Here is a 25,005-nt window from a genome sequence, read left to right on the forward strand (position 1 = left end):
GGGACAAAGGAGCAGAATCCGTTTTTCAAAAATATCTGTGGGTCTCAGCCCTCCAAAAAGCCCACAATGTGAACATTGCTTCCCCTGGAGCGACCTTCTGCATCTTCTACCCACTCCTCCAGGGCCTAACGGTCTGACGGTGCCCGCTGTGCTTCTGAAATCTGAGGCTAGAGCGCTGCCATCTCCTTTTTGCCCTCCGCCATGCAATCGGACAGCTTCCGATGATCATCCTTAAGGAATCTGATTCTGGTCATCAAGGTGCTTACTGTTTACTCCATGGATAGGAGGGAACTCTCGATGGGAGGGAGGACCTTGTATAGTTTATCATCTGTGGACTGCGGGCTGTCCAGTGAGATGTCCAGGTGAAGGTTTCCAGCACAGTGGTCTGCTGCCCCACCTTCGGTTAGGACGGTGTGGGCGCTATCACCCTGTGCCTCACCCTTATGAACAAGAGATGAAAAGCAGAGGGATAGCCCCCCCCCCCAAATAAAGCACCGTAGGGCGGTACGCTGTCGCAAACAACCCTCAGGATGTTGTGAAATCCCTGGGTGAGGCGTTAGGTAGAATGATTCTTCGCAGTGATGTTGGCTGATGCATAGGCCATTGCATCCTGGAGGAGGGGCAGCAGCCAGTTAAGGTGGCTATAAATGCAGGGTGACAAGGATCAGTCCGCACGTTGTCCTGTGTGTGCTGGAAGAAGCGGCCCTCAGCAGTTTAGTCCAATCTAGGGGCCAGCAGCGCCCCAAGCCAGGGACAGAGTGCGGCAGGTGGAACCAGGGGTCCCACCAGGATTGCTTGAAGAGCCTGTGAGAGACTCCCCTCCCCCTGCTACACTGAAGGGGTCCTCACCCAGGTGCCCACTCACTCCCCCGGTGATGGCAACTTTCACTCCTCAGTGAAGCGAGCTGATGTTGCCGAATGGTGAGGGGTGAGGAGGAATGCACTGCTGTTCACACAGCTTGCAAGGAGGACAGGGGGGCCCCTCCCGGCCCTTCCCGCTAATGAGCTGATAGCTGGCCCTCCAGTCTGCAATGGTAGGCCCCTCCTTCTCACCTCTTGTCTGGGAGGCTTTGGCAGCTTGCCATCAAGAAGAAAGAGATGCGGATCCTCAGCCTGGTGGGGCCCTGCTGATGAGCTACTCGTGCATGTCCCTGGGAGCTGACGTGCAGTCACTGGGCAGGGGCTAGAGGGTCCTGCCAATATGCTCCCCCACCAGGCCTCTGCTGATGGTGTTCCAAAGTATATTCCCTGGCTGCCTGGTGGGCAGGGCTTGGCCAGTTCTCCCTCTAGGGGGCTCCGCCAGCTGCCTGCTGCAAAGGCAGCCTCTGACAGTCAAGAAGTGTAGTCCCACCCCGTGGCCCAGTGAGTCGCAGAGAGGGAGTTTGGGGGGAAAAAAGGGGCCTTCATTGACATACACTTCCAGCAGGGCATACTCACGCCCGACAGTCCTGATGCCTCCGGTCTTAGGCAATGTTTGCTGGCTAATTTCACCCTGTCCACGAGGGCGAAGTATGGAATGGTCGATGTCCAGGGACGGAAGGGGCACCAGGTTTCCCGGCACCGGGCTCTGCTTGAAGGGAGTGCAGACACTAAGGCGACTCTGCTCTCGGGGGGATAGACTCCCTGCCGACTGTTTCTAGGCTGCGGGTGCCCCCCTGTAAGTGCACAGCAATAGGCAGCAAGCTGTGCAAGCCAGTTGCCAGCCGGTCTCAGGCCACGCCTTCAATTGAGGCCACTGCCACCCACTTCTCGCACCTGGCACCCCTCCACAGGGCCACACAGTTGCCTGTGGTTCGACGTCTCCAGGTGGGTTTGCCCCACCCGCCACAGGCACACCAGGTGGGGTGGTGAGGCTGCAGCATGCCCCCTGAGGATGTGCTGGTCGGTGGCCACTCAGACCGTGCACTGGCTGCAGGCCCCAGGGAAGCCACCGCCACTCTAGCCTCTCGTCCAATGCCACCCCATCCCTCAGTCTCGGCTGTTTGCAGCTCAGATCAGTGCCCCCTGCCCACTCCGTAGTTTGGGCAGCATGATGGCAGGTAAGGGCAGGCATCGGGAGAGGATAATACAGGATCGAGGTGTCCGAGGGTACCAAGCTTTATAAGTGAGCATAAGCTATGATGGCTGGTTAAGCCACGCCCCTAGTTTAGGACTCTATTACAGTATTTATATGGTATACCGATACAACCCAGGTCCAGTCTAAGGGCAAATCCAGCAGTTGCCTGTGGTAGTCAGGTCCTTTTTTTCCTGCTTGTTATTTCTGCTGACTGGATTTTGTCCAAAGGCTTGATTTAGAGTTTGGCAGATAAGTTACTCTGTCACAATAGGGATGCATGTTCTGTCTAGGGTATTACAAGTGTGACAGGGCATAGAACACTTGCAATAGAATAGACTGTATATCACAACATTTGTAACAGAGTAACCCATCTGTCAAACTTTACATCAGGCCCTAAATCCTTTCCTTTCAGCTCACTGCTTCACTGCATACAGTAGCAGGATTACTACTTTTAGCTCATGCTCTTCTTTTGATATTTACTGGCAGTTCAGCCCAATTTCCCCAGAGCAGTAATAACTATCTTTGTGTATCCTAACACTGCTTGACGACATGTTGATGGAAACTCAAGTTCTTGGATGAAGTTACTGCCACATAAGAATATGTATTTAGTATTTTGTGATTGCTGAAATATAATCGCCAAATAAAATCCTGTTTACATTTTTTTCTTTGAAGCACCATTATTTTGGTTTTGGTATAAAATCCACAGCACGCTAGCATTCCTAGCATTTTGGTCTTGGACTTTTAAAAGGGTTTTGTCACAGTAATTCACAAACATATCTAATGCCCCTTACAGTTGGATAGTCAAAAAAAATAGTATCACCCCCATAGTAGAAGCTCTGTTTGTTCTTGGGCTATATTTGGAGGAACACCACAGGCTAGGGTTAAAACTCCTGGTGTATTTGCAATGTAAATAGAAAATAGTGATGATGCAAAAATACAACCTTCCCTCAACCCATACAGAGTCACGATCTTCTGTGTTACAGCTCCATTTTGCCCAGTTGAGTTTTGGTCCATGAGTTTTTATGAAAGTTTTTAGTTTTATCAGTCATTTGTACCCCCAAATCACCATTCTTCACTTGGGTGTGTTTCTATCTAATGAGCCAAATAAGGTTTACAGATTGACATATATTCAATGTATTGCAAAATTAACTTTTTGACATATAGATTTTTCTGCTAAGGGCTTCACAGTCCGGCATTCACCAGTTACAAGGTGAATGTCTGAAACCAATTTGGATGTTCATACTATTTGTGTAGTTTCCGCCCAATCTTTGAAATTCTTTAATAGATATGTCCACTATAGTGCTCATTTGATAAATGTTGGGATAAGCCTGATTCCCTTTCTTTAAATTGTAAATCAGATACTTACGCTCCTAGGGTCCAGAATACAGTTATTTTTCACAACAGTCTGTTTTAGTGGATGTATTAGTGAAGCCCAGATATTTGTTTCTAGCTTTAATATATTTGCTGAGATTTCATCTGGTCCTTGGGAATAGGGTGACCATCATAAAGGGAGCATCTGCACTCTTCTTCTGAGGTAATTGGTTAGACCATCCCCTAGTGTGGGTTAAAGTGTCCCGCAGGTTATACATTTCTCTGATACAGTCTATCATTCCCTTTCTTCAACTGGTGTGGCCATCTGTATTTTACTTTTCCCAATCAACTTTCCTATCAAATCCCACAAATATTTTGTCCTTTTCTCTTTGAGTGCCATCATAATTTCATCTACATTTTTTATTCCTCTACACAATTACTTTGCCTTATTATTCTCCTATATTGTTTTCAATGTTCCTTTAGTAATGTAACTTTACCAATAATTTTTAAAAATCTCTGATTTATTTTACCGTCTTTAGTGCAATTTTTATTTTTTTGCTCTATCATAATTTTTCTTGAAGATCTTTGTTTCCATTAAAATACATCTTCTTAGAAGGAGATTTATTGTATCTTTTGCGAAATAGTTATAGTATGATAGCAATTGTGTTCAGGTCATATCTGGAATAAAAATATCAATTTTCTGTTGTCAACTGTAACAGACACTTTTACGGAGTCCTTCACTTAATTTCTTCAGTAACGGTCATGGTATTGTAAGCAGAGTTTTGATTGTGTATACCACATATATTCCTCATCTCAAGGTTTGAACCTGCATTCCATATATCAAATATCTTTCCTTTCAAATCTATATATATTAATTGTGGTCTAGGGTCACTTCCATGGTGCTCAGCAACTTTAAAATGTATTAACAAGTTGTAGTGTTGGAAGTAATTATTGCGTAGTTGGTCACTGATCTATCCCTTCCATTGTTAAATATTGGTTGATCATTTTGATACTTTCCATATATTACTGTAAAATTATAACTTTTGTAGAACTGATATAATTTCTTGCCTCTTTTGTTATGATTCACATTATTGAACACTTATGAAGGAATTTTCATTGAATCCTCACCATTTGAAAAAAAAATCATCATAATTTTTTGTGGTATCCTAGCATTAAAATCACCAGCTAGTATTGTTAAACAGGATATTTTTCTCAGGCTCTTCAATTAATAATGCTAGGGATTTTATATAAAGTTGTGTATGAGCTGCCACTATAAAATATTTAATGGTGCCACAGCTGTTGGTTCTATGATTTTTACTTAGTGTTTAGTTGAAATGATCAAATGCTTATTCAGAACTGATTTTCATATGGCAACTTTATTGGTATTTTTATTACTTCATGCACTATGATGGTAAACTAGTACGCTTTTTTTTGCAAATATGTTTTATGTCTAATATAAGAGCAGTCATCATTTATAAGGTAGAGTTAGTTGAGACATTAGTTTCTGAAATGTTTTCAGTTTGTTCTTGAAACAGGCGAAGAAAAAAGAAGTGAGCAACTAGGCTGTTAAATAATTTATATTTTCTAGTAGCTATGATTGTTTACAATAGCATATCTAACAGGCTAATTCTAGTACGCATTTCCTTAAATATTTAACATACAGTAAGATTATGTCTATAATTTGTCTGAAGACCGAGAATATAGTATATTAGAACATTGGAATGTTGAGCACTCCATTGAATACAATGGAGTTCTCCGTGCTTCTACGGGCCGGTAAAAACCGGCAAAGAAACATTCCAATGTTGTTTTACAAAGGGATTCGGAGCCCAAGGGGATTTAAACCCCCTCGGGCTTCGAGAGGCCTTAGTTTTATTTGTTAGAAGATTCTGCCTTTTAGTGCCAGAATGTTCTAATAGCCTTACAGCTAGCTGGGCCATACCGGCTATTAAAGTCCTGCTCCCTTGTTAAAGGGCCTCGCCTTCGGTTCGGGCCTTTAACGCTGGAGCCGGACTTTATTAGCCGGTATAGCCCGCTACGGGGGGCTATAAGACTAAATATAAAAATCTGCAGAAATATTTTTACTTAAAAATGAGAAATGTTTTGAGCGTGTCTGCTGTTTGGTAACAGGTTTCTCACATTTGTAGAGTGGATGGGTGCTTCTGAGAATCTAGCTCTGATGGAAGTTTCCAAGTTATTGAATCTTGAAACATTGGTCTCTTTCTTCCAACCCGACCTGTCTTGACTTAAACTATAGAAGAATTGGCATGATTTTATACACATTAGGGACAAATGGAAATGATAATTGAATATAGATGGTGGAAATGCATAAAACAATTGCAATTCAATTTCAATTGTAAATTATATGCAGAGGTTCTGGAGTGATGGAGTACAAAACGACGGTTATATCTGTACAGTTTCCTACAGATGTGCAGTCATATATTAAACAAAACACCCACATTGCACCTAAAAATTAAGAAGTAGTGCCATTTTCACAAGCAACCTCACAAGGTCAGTGTATGATTCTCTATGTGTAATGAGTCATATCGGCAAAAAGCTATGAGATGCTGGCCTTTTATAGATGGTGGGTTTTAAATAAAGTTATGTTAAGAATGAAACTTCCACTAACATTGTTTTATCTAAATGTCTGATTTCCTGACATTGGGATTTTTAAGCACAACCTAACCATAAGCATTAATACTTGAAATAATCATGAATACATCGGGCCCCATTCACAAAGGTAAATTTACACATGTTGATGTACTCACATGTAAGGTTACTCTTACAGAGTCAAGTAGCTTCACAACTTTTGGGGTATTTACCATGTAGAGTTTCAAGGTGCTCCAAAGTTTAGACTTATATAACCCCAGCCCTGGAATCCAGGGGAGGGAGACGCATTTGTGAGTGTGATGTTACTATTAATATTTTTAACTACATAGGTGCAGGTCTCTATGGTTGACTACAGGAAAAAGTAAAAAAAAGTGTATTAAACTTTAAAATAATTTGGAAAAAATATTTTAACATTAAATAATAATGAAAAATAATGCTGTTTTAAACCTATAACAAATAAAACATTTGCAGTACTATTATCTTAAGTGTATTGAAAATGAATACATTTAAATATATGCAATTAATGTATAATTATTTATATAAAGATTTATTTTGAGAAATATCCCACCTACAGTAAAATATTTATTTTAATTTAATATGTAGTGAAAATTACTAAAAGTATTGGATACAATTAATTTGAATGCATTTAAATGATTTTACAAGCATAATAAAAGTTAGATTTATTTAACAAATTTAAAAAGGTTATTTAAAAAAGGTTTTAATGAATATTTTTAAATTATATGCAATGTTTTAACATTGAATAAAATGTGGATATATTTGTTAGAAGTCAAAATAATGTTAATTATCTTAACACTTGCTGCTGTCGGGTTTTAATTTCCTACCTTCATTATGTTCTATGGAAGGGTGTTGCAGTTGGAGTGGGTGGCCATGTGTGTTCCTGGAATCCAGGCCTGGCTGTGGTAATTTTAAAAGTGCAATGGGATTACTCTTTTGTGGGTAGGTGTCTAACCCACTATAAACCCCTCCTTAGCCATCCTTAATGCCCCTTCTCTTTCCCTAGAGCCTTCTTATTTAGTAACAAGTATTCTGCATTTTCCAGGTTTACATGTGTAGAGATCTCCGCAATTGGGATAGAGATATCTGCATAGAAAAGATAGGAGAGGCAGTCAATCAATCAATCAATCACAGAACTCGTAAAGCGCACTACTTACCCGTGAGGGACTCAAGGCGCTGCGGGGGGGGGGGGGGGGGAGGTTGCTGCTGCTACTGCTCGAAGAGCCAGGTCTTGAGGAGCTTCCTGAAGGTGAGCAGGTCCTGGGTCTGCCGCAAGTGGGTGGGGAGGGTGTGAGAGGTCTTGGCAGCGAGGAAGGTGAAGGATCTGCCTCTGGAGGTGGTACGCTGGATTCGTGGGACGTTGGCGAGGGCGAGGCTGGCGGAGCGGAGCTGACGGGCGGGGGTGTAGAAGTTGAGTCTGTTGTTCAGGTAGGCTGGTCCGGAGTTGTGGAGTGGTTTGTGGGCGTGGGTGAGGAGCTTGAAGGTGATCCTCTTGTTGATGGGGAGCCAGTGAAGGTCTCTGAGGTGGGGGGTGATGTGGCTGCATCGGAGGAGGTTGAGGATCAGACGGGCCGAGGCGATCTGGATGCGTAGTAGTCGCTGTAGGTGTTTGGTCGGGATTCCCGCGTAGAGTGCGTTGGCGTAGTACAGCCGGCTGCTGACGAGGGCTTGGGTCACCGTTCTTCTGGTTTCGATCGGGATCCACTTGTAGATCCTGCAAAGCATGCAGAGGGTGTTGTAGCAGGAGGAGGAGACGGCGCTAACCTGCTTGGACATGGAGAGGGAGGAGTCGAGGATGACCCCCAAGTTGCGTACGTGGTCCGTCGGCGTCGGTGCTGTTCCTAGCGTTGTCGGCCACCAGGAGTCGTCCCAGGCAGATGGGGTGGGGCCGAGGATGAGGACTTCCATCTTGTCTGAGTTCAGCTTCAGACGGCTGCTCCTCATCCACTCGGCGGCGGCCTTCATTCCCTCGTGGAGGTTGGTTTTGGCAGTGTGTGGGTCTTTGGTGAGGGAGAGGATGAGCTGGGTGTCGTCGGCGTAGGAGATGATGTTCAGGTTGTGTTGGTGGGCCACTTGAGCGAGAGGGGCCATGTAGATGTTGAACAGCATCGGGATGAGCCCTGGGGTACGCCGCAGATGATGTTGGTAGCTTTGGAATGGTGGGGTGGGAGGCAGACCCTCTGGATTCTGTCGGAGAGGAAGGAGGTGGTCCAGTCTAGGACTTTTTCCCGGATTCCGGCTTCTTGGAGGCATGTTCTTAGTTTGTGGTGGCAGACCATGTCGAAGGCAGCTGACAGGTCCAGGAGGATGAGGGCTAAGGTTTCGCCGTTGTCTAGTTGGTGTCGGATGTCGTCTGTGGAGGCAATGAGGGCTGTCTCGGTGCTGTGGTTCCGTCTGAATCCGGACTGCGACATGTCTAGGATGTTGTTGTCCTCGAGGTGGCGGGTCCGCTGTATGTTGGCGATTTTCTCAATGACCTTCGCCAGGAAGGGGAGCAGGGAGATGGGGCGGAAGTTCTTGAGGTCCACCTTGGGCTTCTTGAGGAGGGCGTCGATTTTGGCGTGCTTCCAGCTTTCCAGGAATGTCGCTGAGTCGAAGGAGATGTTGATGACCTTTTGTAGCTGGGGTGCGATGGTGGCGTCTGCTTTGTTGAACACGTGGTGTGGGCAGAGGTCTGCTGGTGGTCCAGAGTGGATGGAGTTCATGATCTTTCGTGTCTCGTCGTTGTTGACGTGGGCCCAGGATGTCAGCTGGTTGGTGCAGGTGGTGTTCGGGGTGGGGTCAGTCGTGGTTAGGGCTGGAGGTGCGTTGAAGCTGTCGTGGAGGACTATGATCTTGCGGTGGAAGAAAGTGGCCAGTGAGTCGCACAGTTCTTGCGAGGGCAGGATGTCAATTGTGTTGGCGCTGGGGTTGGAGAGTGCCTTGACGATGCTGAAGAGCTCTTTGCAATCGTGTGCGTTGTTGTACAGGCGGGCTTTGAAGGAGGATCTCATGGTTGTTCCGATGAATTGGTGGTGTCTGCGAATAGCGTCCTTGTGGGCAGAGTGGTTGTCTGACGTGCGGTCTTGGAGCCATTTTTTCTTTAGCATCCGGCATGTGTGTTTGGAGGTCTGGAGTTCTTCGGTGAACCAGGCTGCTTTCTTGCTGTAGTGGTTGATGGGGGGCTTCTTTAGCGGGGCTAGGGTGTTGGCGCAGTCTTCGATCCACTGTCTAAGGTATCGGTCGGCGGTGTCGGGTCAGAGGAGTAGGTTGGAGGGTCCAGGGTGAGGGCTGAGGACAGTTGGTTCTCTGTGATTTTGCCCCAGCAGCGGCGAGTAAGCATGGGCGGATTTTGCGGATCCACGATCCGCGGATTTTGCGGATTTGCGGATCGTGGATTTGGGGCGGGGCTTCCATGCGAGTGCACATGCTTCTTGTGTGTATAAAAGGTCAGAGAAAGATCAGTTCAGCAGATGAAGAGAAATAAGCTCCTGGTCACAGAAACAGCACGGGTATTGCGCTCGTGAAAGTCACGGATGCAAAAGCCTCTATCCAGCATCACAGCTGATTTTCCACGGTAGAGTTGGGAAGAAGGCACACCTGTCCAGCCTCGATGACGCTTACAATTGTTTTTGGGCTAATGAATGAGTCACTGAATTTGAGCATCAACTAGTTCGAGCGACCATGTGTGTGTTACTATGCAATCGCCCCGAAGGGCGCAGGGGTCCCTTGAGTGAGCTGTCCATCATAGTGGTTGAATGGCGGGAAGACGGTGCAAACTGCGAGTGTGTGGGCGGGGCCAAACGGGCAGGGCTACCATGCGAGTTCACACATGCTTCTAGTGTGTATAAAAGGTCAGAGAAAGATCAGTTCAGCAGATGAAGAGAAATAAGCTCCTGGTCACAGAAACAGCACGGGTATTGCGCTCGTGAAAGTCACGGATGCAAAAGCCTCTATCCAGCATCACAGCTGATTTTCCACGGTAGATTTGTGAAGAAGGCACACCTGCCTCGACGACGCTCACGATTGTTTTTGGGCTGATGAATGAGTCACAGGAAGGGCATGTTGTAAATATTTTAGGATGGCGCCGGCAAGCTGCCAGCGCCATCCTAAAATACTTACTAAATTAGCTTCAACAGGAAGCTCTAATAGATAAAATCTAGCACCTGCTTTATTTTATCTATTAGAGCTTCCTGTTGAAGCTAACTTAGTAACTATTTTTGGATGGCGCTGGCAGCTTGCCGGCGCCATCGTAAAATAGTTACAACAGGCCAGGCTTCAACTTTTGCCCCCGGAATAATCCGCTGCTCGCGGATTTGCGAATTCTCAGTAAATTCGCGGGAGTTCGCGGATCGCGAATTTATCGAAAATTCGCAAAATCCGCGAGCGGAACGGATTTTCCGCTCATACTTAGCGGCGAGGTAGCTGTTGAGTGTGGTGGTGCGTGGTTGCCTTCTTGAATGTGAAGTGGATGCAGTGGTGGTCGGTCCAGAGGCCGAGGTTGGCGAGGTTTTCGATTAGTGTGGCGGAGTTGGTGTCGTTGTTGTTTTCGAGGTGGAAGCTCAGGTCCCCGAGGAGGAGGAGGATATAGTCCGTGGAGGCCAGTGCGTGGGTGTTGGCGAGGTCGGCGATGGAGTTGCTGAACAGGGCCCGGGGTCCGGGAGGTCTGTAGTGGTGTTGGGGTCGGTGTGGATCTGGAAGTGGAGGTGTTCGGCGGAGTTGAGGACTCGTCTGCGAGGGTGTGGACCTGGATTGTGGCCTTGTGGACGATGGCTATTCCTCTATTCTGTTTGCGCGATCCCTGGGGGTGATCTTGTAGCCGTCCGGGATGGCTATGGTGATGTCCGGTGCCGAAGATTAATTCCACCAGGTCTCGGTCAGGAATGCTACGTCTGGGGTCGTTGTGTCGAGTAGGCCCCAGAGCTCGACGGCGTGTTTGCGTGCGGAGCGGATGTTAAGTATGTAGCGAAGGTGGTTGTGTCCGGTCCTTGGAGGCTTGGTGGTTCTGTCACAGGAGAAGTTTCAGGTGTGGCAGGAGAAGGGTTCGTGGGTGCATTTTGGGGTGGCCTGGAAGCTGCGGCGGTCCCGGCCGGTGTTGAGAGCGAGGAGGGCATTGGCATTGTATCGGAGTCTGGCGTTGCGGGGGGCGTGGGGTCCAGGGGTTCTGGCGCTGGGAGAGGTCCAGGCGCGGACTGGCGCAGACGGGCTTGCCTTTGGTGCGCCGGAGGCGCGCCTGCTGCGCTTCCGCGCGGCGTCCTCCATAAGAGGCGAGGTGGGAGGGAGGAGCAGCTGGGAGGCGGGAACGGGGCGGGCAATGGGCGTAGGGGGACGGGTGTCGGGACGGGACACAGAAGGCAAAGGGGGCGGGGCCGCAGGGGTGCAGTGGCGGGGAGCGGGGGGTACAGAGGGCAAGGGGCGCTAAGGACGCCTACAGAACAACTGTCTACAATACAATGCAAATGGAATAAAATACAATAAAAACAGACGAAAAAGGCACAAAGCAGTCACCAGACCACGGGAGCACATGGGATCACGGGAGCACACCAGTGGCGAACTCTCAGCAGCGGCAGCAAGGGGCAGGAGTCACAGGCGCACAGGGGGAGCTGTGCGGCATGGGGGGCGACCTGACCTGAGCAGGGTCAAGGGTCACACTCACTGCCACGCTGCGTCCTCCATAAGAGGCCAAGTGGGAGGGAGGAGCAGCTGGGAGGTGGGAGCGGGGCGGCCAATGGGCGTTGGGGGACGGGGACGGGACAGGACACAGAAGGCAAAGGGGGTGGGCCGCAGGGGTGCAGCTGCGGGAAGCGGGGAGTGGGGGGTAGAGAGGGTAAGGGGCGTTAAGGGTGCCTACAGAACAACTGTCTACAATACAATGCAAATGAAATAAAATACAATAAAAACAGACGAAAAAGGCACAAAGCAGTCACCAGACCACGTGAGCACACGGGAGCACACCAGCGGTGAACTCTCAGCAGCAGCAGCAGGGGGCAGGAGTCACGGGCACACAGGGGGAGCCGTGCGGCGTGAGGGGCGACCTGACCTGCGAGCAGGGTCAAGGGTCACAGCATATACGTTTATGAATAACATTTTGAGGTACACAAGTTGTACTACTGTAGGGCTACTAAATGTATTACAAAGTAAAATGTGTGCACCTTTTGCTACAGCCACGTCACCCATTTTAAAAGATTTCATTCTTTCGACTACTGTTTAGGGAATTTTTGCACTTTTCATGCTTTGATATATCAGACTGATTAGTGCACAAATATCCCTGGAAAGAAAAGCAACGCAAGATGGTTTGCAATAATTCAAGCAATGTAGAATATCTGTTCCAGTATCTTGTTTTTTGTTGTTCTGTAAATGAGTGGTGGTAAGTGGGTCATCTTCAACTATAAATCACTCTCATACTTCTATGGGCACCAGTAAACATTTGAGCATAACCAGGATGAATGCCTACATACCTTGTTTCTGGTCTCCAAAACCTCACGCGGGTCAGTGAAAAGAGGCACAAATTGATTAGGATTTTCTGTCCGAATTGCTGATCCACTGCTGGCTTTAGCCATCTCATCTGCCTTCAGCCACTGCACAAATAAAAACCACATCAGTTTACACCTCTTGATGAACAAAGTGTGCTGCTTTAATTTTAAGACAATATTACAGGAGGAACAATTATTTCTTTAGGATTTCTTTATCAAAGTATTTGAGTGTTTTACACCCAATACACAACATATTTGACTAATACACAACCAAAGAAGAAAAAGTTGGTACCCTTGTGAAAGACATTAATAGCATGGAACTAGCTTAGAGAAGCTGTACTTTACAATATTAGGACTTAATCGGAGCTCAGCAAAGGCATTGTTAGGAATCTTAATATATAGAAGGGGCTTAGCACTGTATGAATGAATGGATTGAAAGGTAAGGTGTTTTTTTTAATTCATTTATAGGAGCTAGTTGGAAAACAAGTTGGACAGCATTATAGATTCTGTAGCTGAAACTTAAAAGGCTTGGTGAGGGCTGGATTTCTTTAACTTGGACAGTAAGACAGAGAATTTTGTTTCTGTGATTTTAAAGCAGTATATTGTACAATGGATTCCTCTGACTGCAATTATGAGAACCTCTAACACATGAGGTTTGCAGCTGACAGACATTTTCAGACTGAGTCAAAGGAAGGTAGACTAGACCGGATCCTTGAGTCCAGGGCTAGCTGAGTGGCCTCCTGTTCTGAGCTGCCGAGACATAATAAGCTCCAGAGACCGGTCTTGCATCTGCCTATACTCACAGGACCTACCTTTACGCTGCTGCTGTCCCGACCCCCAAAAAGTGCCCCTCGGGTCCTAGACACTTGGCTGGCATCAGAGTGTACTTCTCCTGGCTCAACTGTGAATTTCCTCAGAACTGACACAGTGCGACAGAACTCGATGCAACGTGATGCAGAACCTCGCATCGCAACACCTCACAGTCCCTGAACAGCAGCCTCATCAGAACCGACGCAACTCAAAGCAGGATCTTGCATCGCAACCCTCGCATCTCCTCATCAGAACAAATGCAGTGTGACGCAAGACCTCTCTTTGCAGCCCTCACAGCTCCTCATCGGAACTGATGCAGCACAACACAGCACTCCACATCAAGGACATATGGTGCAATTGGAGCAATGCTCAGTGGGACTAACCTGATCCCTGTATCCAACCTGCACTCCATCGTAGTTGGTCTGAACTTGCGACCTTCTCGGTCTGCAACGACCAGATAACCCAAGTTGGAGTTTTGTGCTTTTAGGCACTATACATACCTTAAAACATTGAAATTGCATATCTCTAGTTCTACTAATTGTATTTTTGTAGCTATTTCTAAATTGGTGTGGGATTTTTCTTGTGTTGTGTTTTAACCTTATTGCTGTTTGTGTGTCACACACATACTTTACACATTGCTTCTAAGTTAAGCCTGACTGTTTTTGTGCTAAGTTACAGGGACAGGTTAATTTAGTGACTGTTTGGGGTTCACCCTAACAAGGATTGTGGCTGGTACTTTAAAAGGGCTTCCAGCCCCTTTAACCACCAACCCAATTTCTAAAAGAAGAGGAGAAATGAATTAAAGTAGGTGTGCTGTAACATGTTGGTCACATCGCTGATCCTGGAATACATTGCCACACAGTGTGCTTAGATTTCATTGGGCCCATGAATGAACTTGGGAATCATTTGAAGCTTACCTTGGTTATGGTTGATGTTCATTCCAAATGCTTAATTGTGAAGTGTATGAGAGAAGTAACTACCTCAGCCACTATTCATAATCTTGTGTTAATTTTTGCTGAAGAAGTTGTCCCATCAGTACTTATAGCTGAAAATGGAACCCAACTCGAGACTGGTAAGATAATTACATTTCTGGGGTCCTATGGTAGAAAACATAGTTGAACCTCACTTTACAACTCACAAACCAATGGCATTGTGGAGAGATACAACAGATTAGTCAATTACTGTGATGTTGATAGAATAGTTGCAGATATGAGGTAGGCATGCTGCACCCTGATGAATCTTGTCAACCAAAGTTCGTCATTTGAATTGATGTGTGGACGTCTTCCAGTTACAAAGTTGACTCCATCATGGTTGAAGGATTAGCTTTCAAATAAAGGTAGTGAAACAATGAGGTCTTAAAGAGTGGCACATTGTTAACTTAGAATGAGTGATTGGCTTAAAATCAGGTCAGGCGCGTAGTCTGTCGAAATTAGGGGTCTTTTCAAGATTAAACATGTGTATCAGTTCTCTATTGTCCTGGAGAATGGTGAGCGATGGAACTGCAAGAATTTTGCCCTGCTCCTTAGAAGGGGGTTGTGTATGGAGAGTCAAGAAGGGTGTTCAAGTGTTCTGTTGATAAAGGATGATGAGAAGTGTGGAGTAAATTGTGGATGGTTGAGTTCATCAGTTAGGAGACAAGGGGATTCGTGGAGGGACACTAATGCACAGTTCTGATAATGTTGATAGTGGTGGAAAAACAAGTTACTCGAGGGATCATAGTCCTCATTTTTAATTTCATGACTATGTTAGCTGAGTTTTTTTTTTAATGATTTTTCTACTTTTTTGTGTCTAAATGGAGGGAAGGGTGTATTGTATTAAATATGCTCATGATATTAGGATTGTTTATTATTGTTTCAATTTGTTCTGTGTGAACATTCCATATGTTGCCGGTTGATTTTTGGCTGCCCAAGATGACCACGCGTTGGTTGTGTCTTCAATAAATCTACTTTCTGCTTCCAACTACTATAAAATTGTGGACTCCTTCCCTACTCGCACTTTGACTTTAGAATAAGAATGTACAAAGACGTGTGAGAAAGTTTAACAAGGTCTTAGTCCTGGGTGACTGTGAAACACCTAACAATGTTGTTCAAGAATACAGGGAGTATATGTTGCTGTGGAAAATCATGCTAAAGGTGAATTGTTTACAACCTATCAAGACCTGGGGAATTTCACTCTTCTGAATACTGCTCAGTATAATGTGTTATGTCTGCATTTCAAGGGTCAAGTGCAAACTGTGAACGAGGATTCCACCTCATGAACCATATTAACCTCTAATTTGAAAAAATAGACTAGAGGAAAAACACCTCCATATGCTGATGAGGACACATGCCTACCAAAGTTGACCTTAATAAAGTTTATCAGCAATGGAAGAGTGGCAGGGACCTCCAAGAGGAGCAAATCTGTCACACATCTAGTAATGGCACTTGACTAGCTGACTAATCTGATATATCACAATTGCAGTTTCAGATATTGAAAGCGATAACACCCAAGCTTGGGGTTAACAATTACAAAAAACTTTTCCAAACTGAATTTGTAGGGATAAAAAGATTAGACAACATGCACCCGTATGGCATGAATGATAAGTTTCAATATTCCTGTTTTTTATTAATGTTTATTTCATGCACAGCAATGACGTATTGAATGTGTTAAATGCAGCCGTCTTTGATGTTCTAGATAATTTGTATTTCTATTTCTATTTCAATTGTCTTGAATGTTACTGAATTTGTTTTTAGTCTTATTTTCAGCTTTGACAGTTTGAATTAGATGCTGTGCGCCTGGTAGTAATTCATGTCATACTCAAACTCTTCCATTTCACTTGCTGAGTGGAGCATGATGGTATAATTTCCTGCTCATATTTGCTCATTAACCATTGTGGTAATTATGCTTTTCATGATGCCTTCATATGAATACACTTTTATAGATGTTGATATCAGTAAACATTTTCGTTTTATGTTTTTTTCATAGAGCATTTATAATTGGAAATTAAGTCCTTTATGTTCGAACATTTCACTCTTTTTGTAACATTCTTGCCATTCCTGCACACCATGCTTACAGCAGCAGTGTTTATTATGGTGAGGTGTAATCTTTTTACTATTTCTAGGGTGGGATCGGCCCTGCAAATAAGTGACCCATACTGGGTACTGGTTTCCATATCTGGGTGAGCACACAAGGCAAGAGAGTCCATAGAATGCATTGCTTGCATCGTTAGCAATGATAAGGATAGAGTTACTTTGGTAAGTGCATGCGTGTCCTTCACCTGTGCAAGTAAGGATACATTTGCAATTGACACCACCATATATTAATCGCTATGTTTGCAATTTTAGAGGCATGCATTTTAACCTGTGCACGTAAGAGCAAACTTCACTGGTACCCGCTAATTTTTAGCCTTTACATTTACTATTTTGAACGCAGAGACTTTCACTTACGTTGGGGCACACTCCTCACTGGTGCCTGCTAATTGTTAATAATGATGTTTCTTATTTTGAATGTAGAGGCTTTTACTCGCATGTAATTCCTTTAGTCACAAGCCTATCTTTCACTGTGCATGAAAACAGGGTGGGAGCATGTTAATGTCAAGTATAATATTTGTATGTGCTTACATCAATGCTTGTGAAGAACACCCATATAGAGCACTAATAATGATATCAACTAAGCATTGCACTTAATATTGATTTGCACCAATTGCTTTTGATTTGTATCATGTCACAGAGATTACTGCATGCATCCTCATCTGCTTAAAGTGGTGAAAATACTGCGTATTATGCATGAATACGTTTCACTTGTAATTTCCATTTCTTAGACGTAGTTATGTATTTCAGAAGATCATGTTTGGGGTGTTAATTCCACGTTGAGGATTTCGGTTATATGGTCACACTGGCACCATTTATACGACAAAAACCAGCTTTGTTGCACTTGATTTGGGCTCGTCACAGGTTGAAGTGGCACCTGGCTCACTGCAATACATCTTCTGTTATTGGAATACATGTGGTTCTTATAGTGCTATACAATTTCTTTGTGTTGTTGTAGTTACCCCTGATGAAGAGTTGTTGGCCCAAAAATCATTGGGTCTTTGAAAACATTGGGAGATATAACTGGATTCAATTGGTGCAAATGGTTATCTTGTGGATATATGAGTTGACATCGCAATGTTAATGGAGAAGCATAATATTTAGATGTAGATGAAGGCTCACCCTTCAATCACGCAACAAGCTCTGTTCAGGATCGAACAGCGATGGGTCCATCGCTTCCAGTTGGACACTCTGGGCCTTAATGACTGTTCCTTGGTCATCTCTGGCCAGATAATTCCGTCCTATCTGGGTAAATAAGTACCATTTCACTACTTGCCTTGACTAATGATTGTGTACCTACACTAGTCCCCCCCCCTTTTCCCTCTGTGGGGTTGAATTTCTTTCCTCCTTCCCCGTTCCCTCTCCTACCATTTTTGAGCAATTTATGGTCACCAGTTATATTATGTCTGGTAGTAACTTACATTATCCCCTGAGAGAGAGAGATATATATATAAAGATTGGTCTTCCTTTTTATATATGTGTGTATATATATCTAGCATCCAAATATTAATACAAGTATTACGATGATACAATCTTCTTGATGCGTTCACATTATACATGGCCCCCTAACATGTTTGTGGCAACCTTGGGGCTTATCCGACATTCAAGAGACACCCCTATAAGATGGCCGCCGCACTCCCACGAACTTACACTATGATATGGCATGAGAACAGCGCACCCCGCCTACGCATGCGCAGACATGCCTCTCTTGAGACCATGCCCACCTGCCCGGTCACTGACCCAGAGACGCGGACAGCTTATAATCCCGATGCACCGGGACTCCGGTACCAGCTGTTCCGCGCTACTGCAGGAGCGCCTAGCGTGTGGGTAGGTTTGCAAGCTTTGGGCTGCACGCATGATAGGTAAGAAATGCGCTCTTTTCACTGCACTACCGGGTCTCATTGATATCACTGGCTCTGGCTGCGGTGTTGTTGGCGGTAGTTTAACCACGATGTCTCATGGTTCACTCGAATCTGTGGCCTTGCCTCGCTGAACCTCTCCATAATTGGCGGGCTGGGCGTGTGGCCTCGATGAGGTTGTGTGACTTGGCATGCATTCTGCTACGGGGCGAACCTTGTGGCCGGCTTCGCTTCTTGTTTGCATCACACAGGGGCATGGATGGCTTGATTTCTGAGCGTGCATGCCATGTGTGATGCATGCAGTGCCCACCTTCCGGCATCCTGGGGCCACACTGCACGCCGGCCGGCCGGGGGGTTCTGGGGGCCGGTTTCGGCTCTGTGTGTTCCGGATATCGGGCTTTGGTGCTGTCACTAACATGCCTAGACTCCTGATATCATGGCATCTTTTAGCCATGACCTTCTGAATGGCTTAATCCCCATACCTGTTCAAACCTGGTACCGAGTATGTGTACATATTTCTGTCTCTCCAGGTTACCGTACCTTACTGTGCTGCCCCACGGGAACAGACTGCGGGGCCCTTTAGGGACACCTTTAGTGTAAGAATCAGCCTACGTCTTCATTCATTTTCTGTGTTTTTAATCGTTGTTATGTACCAATGTGTCTACAGGCTTATTCTGCTGATATGCCCCGTTTTTTAATATTCCTATGTGTGTGTGTGAATTCCTTTGGAGAGCAAGGGTGACCAACTGCTTAATGAGGCGATAATGCCATTATAAAATGCTTGGCTTATTATCTTACATCTTTTCTAGGTCACCCCACTACTGCAGAACCACTAGGCCTGCACCCTTACAGACCCAGAGAGGTTGTATTTACTCCTTTTTCTTTTCTTTTCACTGTGTAGTACTGTTAATTTGAGGTCCTGAGGAATTGCAAATTAAGCAAGAAACATGTCGACCTGACCAGCGGGTTTGAGGTAGTTCCACTGTGCCCCTTACAGTCTCTACCTCCCCTCCCACCTTTTAACAAAGGGAATCAGTCACGCAAATAAATGTCCTTGTGAATTAATTTACCTTTTTTAAATCACTATCCCCACACAACTACACCTTCACCTTACCCCTCACACGCACACAACCATTGGCTGGAACAAAAGAACTCCGACAAAGCTCCTTTTAGGCGCCCGTCAGACATTGCAGTGCCAGTCTGACGAGGAGCAAGAGGCCAATGATGAAGCTTGACATCTAGCTCGCTGGGTGTGTGAGGCCTCTCAGTTCCAACAAGGGAGCTTTCTGCTCCCTGCCTCAACTCTCCTATTATACTAACACACATACTCCTTCTTCTATGTTCTCGGGGAACTTTGTACCTTCTGCATTCCGTGATTGATTGGACATGTACACTGGACCCCGCTAAATATTGTCCAGAACTGGTTCCCCTATTTGTACTGAGTGTCTTCACCAAGACAGCATATGAAATCATAAAAAACCTATGAAATATTTGGGAATACAAATCTGAGTGCACTTACGGAACATTGTTTCACTTGACTAGTCTGAGCCACTCTTTCCCCCATTTTGCTTGAATGTGCATATTTTATATAAGGCTAGGCTAGTACAGGATTTAAACCGATAGATGCATGTGATCAATTAAAATATATGGTATGTGGACCACAAGAGGGTGGAGACACTGCCTCTGCCCACCACATATTAATCTGCACTAGTTATATGTGTCCAAGGGCAAAACCAATAACCTTGTACTGTTAGACACTTGGAGGTTCCCCTTAAACCTCATAAGGCAGGGGAATTACAAGTATCCTGGGCCTGGAGTCCCAATGACCTATAGCAGGGTTTCCAATGCGCCAAACTTTAAACGGCCCCCTTATTGTAAAAACAATCTAATACGTTTTTGGAGAATGGGAATTAAAATAACTTGGACTACTAATTAGTGAACTGTTGGCGGCTCGGAACTCCGCGGAATCCGTGCGTAGTCTCGCTCCTAGTAAGCCCCTGAGGAAGGGCATGGCCCGAAATGCATCGGGATTTGTTGTGACTATGCATTCATTATTGATCAAGATATGTTGAACATCAACTACCCAGTGATTTATCTTTAAGCCATGAACTTACAATGAGTTTAAATAAACTGAGAAAGTTGGAATAACACCATTGTGTGTTTGGAATGAACTATTGTTGAACTCTGGGGGCGCTAGAGGGCGCACTGCAGAATGGCCGCACTGTCGTGAGGCTCCTGCTGCCCGGAGCTATTATCCGTCTAGGGATCCTGAGTACCATCGATGCGCCCTGATCTGACCCTATAGATCTACTGGGATACCGACTGACCACCCACGGTCCAACTCCTGGGCCGCTCGGAGGTTGCTGGCCGAAGTTACGAGGATTCCAAGTTTCCCCGGCTTGCGCTCTGGAGGTCTGGTGTCCCTCGGCCCGGCGTCATCATTCATGCCAGCCCGTGGCTCTGCACGTGGGGTGTAGGCCCTGCTCTGCCCCTCTCCACCGGGCCCGCTCGCTGGCCGGGCAGGCTGTTTGGTGCTTCTTTGCTATTGGACTGATCTCTTGGCTCCTACATCTGCCTGTCCTGATACCATTGCTCACGGAGGCATAGCGGATCTCCTTCTGGTTGCCTGGGAGTTCGCTCCTTGGATCTGGGTGCGGAGACGGCCATTTTTTTTGTCGTTGGGGGTGGCGGGGCGCGCTGGCCTGCTCGTGCCCCCACGGTCTCAGCTGCTGTCCGTGCCCTGTGACCGGCCTACATCCTACTTCTTACTTGCTCCGGTCCCCCGCTGCGCTACTAGCACACCATTATGGGGAAGCCGGACACTAAACAATCCAAGTTGTCCTTTGACTCTGGAGGAGCTAGGAGGGGTACGCGGTTGCTCCAAGATGCTGGGACTTCGAGGTCTCCCCCCCCCGCCTGTCGCTGATAATGTGCCGCAGCCACCACCACCGAACTTTACCCAGATGATGCAGGAGATGAGGCAGGGGTTTGCCACGATTGTGGACAAGGTGGACAAGATATCGTCGCGCATGGATGCGGTCGTCCAGAAGCTGGACGTGCATGAGGAGCGCCTGACAGCGGCGGAACAGCGCATTTCGGACCACGACGACACGGCGGCCACCCATACCACCCAACTGGCGAGAATGGACAATATATTGCGTGTTATTGCCGCTAAGAATGAGGAGTTGGAGGCGAGGAGTAGGCGCAATAACGTTCGCATTGTAGGTGTGCCGGAGTCCACAAATGTGGGCAAAATGGAAATTTATGTCGAGAGACTACTGGTGGGCGCCATTGGGGTGGAAGCATTCTCGTCCCAGTTCATCGTTGAGAGAGCGCATCGGTCACTGGGACCTCGGCCGGCCTCTGGGGCCGCGCCGCGCCCCATCATCGCGCGCCTTTTGAACTACCGTGACCGGGACGCTGCCCTCCGAGCTGCCCGCACTAATCGGGCCCTCTCCTTCGATGGGGTGTCTTTCACCATGTACCCCGACTTCACGCCGATGGTGCAGGACCAGCGTCGTAAGTTTCTGGGGGTGAAAAAGAAACTTCGGGATCCACAAGTGGACTACGCCTTGCTTTACCCTGCCAAACTTAGAGTGACGCACCAGGCTAAGCAACATTTTTTCACCAACCCACAGCATGCTGAGGATTTTGCAAAGCACCTCCAGCGCGAACGAGCGGCTGCAGATCGGGGAGGTGATCGAGACCCTGAGGATGAACATTCGGCGGCTGAGGAGGAGGTCGCCTGATTGTGGTGACTTTGGTCTTTGTTTCTCTTTCTCTGGTGTTGGAACACACTGGATGTCTGTCTTTTACACTGACTTCTACTGACTTCCTTGTCCGCATTGGTGGCCTAACTGATATCCGCTTTTATTTTTTGTTGGTGCGGGGGTCATGTCATGACTGAGGTGAGAGTGTACGTATTGATTCTTGGGGTCGGTGTGGAACCGCAGGATGGTGCTATCTGGTGCCGCGCTCTGGGCACCTACCCCCCCCCCCGCGCTGCGCCTGGGGCCGTTTGATACTCGTTGGCTCGGACACTGGCGTGGTGTGAGGGAGTGGTATCGTGCAGCTGTAGAAGGTTCCCCGAAGGGTGTGCCCCACTTGCATCTTTGGTTTGGAATCTAGTCCTTTGTTGGTTGACTGGATGTGTGTTGGGGAACGGGGTGGGGTGGGGGTGCGCATGGCCTGATAGTTGGGGTGGCATCAGGTGGGTGGGTGGGGTTGGGATGAAGCTGACCGCACTTGCTTGCCCAGGCCTCAGGGATCAGAGGTTGGATTGCTGGTATTGGCTGTTTGCACAGGCGCGGCTCCGTGCCTGCTACCTAGGCTGGCCCATTTATCATCTCGGCGGAATTGATCCTGGGGCCCTTGCCCCCGTCCGCATTGAGCCCGAAAGGGACGGCCGCCATCTTTGGCAGCCGCGTGGCGGAGAGTGCTTTTCACGAGGAACATGTGTGCGAGGCGCGGGCCGCATGGGCTGGATTGGCTGCGTGCTGCGCGAAGAGTTTGCTGAGTGCTTGTTGCATGGATGGTTCAGCTGGGGGGGGGGTTGTTGTGATTCTGGTTGCTTGGGTTGGAGATGGCTGGGATGCGTGTGGAGTGTATGCGGGTGGACGACCGCTCCCTAAGGTGTGGTCCTGTCGCTGGCTGTTGCTGGGAGATGGATGGTCCGTACTTGCTTACTGGGTCCTGTGGGGCCCGGAAACTGGCTAATGTCGACTGCTGTTCTAGATCAGATATCGATTTTGTCATGGAATGTACGGGGACTTAATGATGCCAGGAAATGTCGTAGTGTGATCCAGTATTTGGACAGACATGCTATTCATGTTGCCCTCCTCCAGGAGACGCATCTGCGCCCCGCCCCTTCCCCCAGCTTTGATGGGAGGTGGGCTGTGGCCAGGATGTTTGCTTCCTATTCTTCTTATGCTCGTGGGGTTGTCATCCTTGTTAAAAAATCGCTCGCATTTCAAGAACTGGGATCTATGGGGGACCCTGAGGGGCGCTATGTGCTACTGTGGGGGCGGCTTGGGCAGAACACTGTACTGTTTGTTAATTGCTATGCTCCTAATGTCGATACGCCAACCTTTTTCGTTACATTGTGGGGTCATGTGCTTGCTGTTGATGCCACTTACATTGTGTGGGGGGGGATTTCAATGTTGCACTTCAAGCCCAGTCGGATAGATCGGAAGGGAGCCCTCAGTATAATGTGCAAGCTAGGGAAGTACTGCGTGGGATTGTGGAGGAGGCTGGGTTGATCGACAGCTGGAGGTACACCCACCCTGCAGTTAAGGAGGGTACTCATTACACTACACATGCTCGTTCATGGGCGAGACTGGACTATGTGTTTTTGTCTAGAGGGTTGGTGGCTGGCCTGCGGGAGGCCACACATCTGGCTCGTACGTATTCTGATCATTGTCCGGTGAAGGTTGCTCTATCCGTCCCCGGGCTGCGTAGGCCGCGCCCACCTTGGCGCCTTTTTCCGACTGCGTTGCTTGACCCGGTGTTCAAGGAGGAGCTTGGCGAGGAGGTGGAGGCGTTCTTCCCTAGGAACAAGGGCTCTGTTGAAAGCGTCGAGGTTATATGGGAGGCGTTCAAGGTTACGATCCGAGGAGTCACTATTTCTAAAAGCTGTGGAATCCTTAAACTAATTGTTCGGACCCTCGAGGGCTTGGAAGCTGACTTGCGAGACTTAGAACGCAGGATGCAGGTTGACTCTGATCCCGATCTTCTCGCCCAGTTCCGTACTAAACTCTCCGAATATGAAGAGGAGGCTGCTAGAGAGGCTAGACATAGGGGAAAGTACTGGACGGCGAGGCGATACTGTGAGGGGGAGCGGCCCGGTAGGGTCCTCGCTGCCCTTACTAGGCATCCAAGGCATGGGTCAGACGTGTTGGAACTGGTGTCGCCGGATGGCACTCGCTGTCGGGACACTGCGGAGATTCAGCGTACTTTTATTGACCATTACGCACACCTTTACACGACACAGCAGACTGGTGAGACACGGTATGGCGGATTTCTTGATGAGCTGGCACTTTGCTGGCTATCGGATGATCATCGAGTGTTCTTAGGTAGACCCCTGGAGGTGGAGGAGGTCAGGAATGCCATCATGTCTTTGAATAATGGAAAGGCCGCCGGGCTGGATGGCCTTCCTGCTGAATTTTATAAGTGTTATGTGAACACCATGGCCCCTGTTCTCCGCGAGGTGTTTGAGGAGTCCCTGGGGGAGGGGCGTCTGCCGTGCTCCATGCGGGAGGTCGCCATTATGTCGCTGCTCAAGCCGGGGAAGGATCCGGTGGATGTGGGCTCCTATAGGCCCCTCTCATTGCTCAACTGCGATGTCAAAATTCTTGCGAAAGTCTTGGCAGTGAGACTTGCCGAGCTCATGCCCGTTATTGTACTACCTGATCAGTCGGGGTTTGTGCCCGGACGTGCTACCTCCCACAATCTTCGCACCTTGTTTTCGCTTGTGTCGACCATTGCTCCTGATATCCCGGTTGCTGCTATCTTTCTGGATGCCACTAAGGCGTTTGACTCCGTTGAGTGGGGCTATCTTATTGATGTTCTTTGTCGGATGGGCTTCCCCCGGATGTTCATCTCATGGGTCAAGCTCTTATATACTGATCCGATGGCGAGGGTGGTGGTGAATGGGGTGCTGTCCCCCTCGTTCCCTCTCACAAGGGGGACCCGACAGGGATGCCCCCTCTCGCCCCTCTTGTTTGCCATTGCCATTGAGCCGCTGGCCTGCAGGATTCGTCAGCTTCACCAGCAGAGCGCCTTTAATTGTCTTCAGCGGCAGGTCGGTATTTCTTTATACGCTGACGATG

At 47.4% G+C, this 25,005-nt stretch overlaps 1 protein-coding gene across 1 annotated transcript in view; it reads right to left on the reverse strand.

Annotated features, from left to right (window-relative positions):
* Positions 1-25,005, reverse strand: part of ADD2 (adducin 2) — a 440,390-nt gene that overhangs the window by 111,617 nt on the left and 303,768 nt on the right. The window contains exon 11 of the mRNA XM_086943577.1: positions 12,427-12,546. Coding sequence (XP_086799703.1) covers positions 12,427-12,546 — 120 coding nt within the window. The remainder of the gene's footprint in view (positions 1-12,426; positions 12,547-25,005) is intronic.

The sequence above is a fragment of the Lissotriton vulgaris genome, chromosome 11, assembly GCF_964263255.1.
Source record: "Lissotriton vulgaris chromosome 11, aLisVul1.2, whole genome shotgun sequence".
Taxonomy (NCBI): domain Eukaryota; kingdom Metazoa; phylum Chordata; class Amphibia; order Caudata; family Salamandridae; genus Lissotriton; species Lissotriton vulgaris.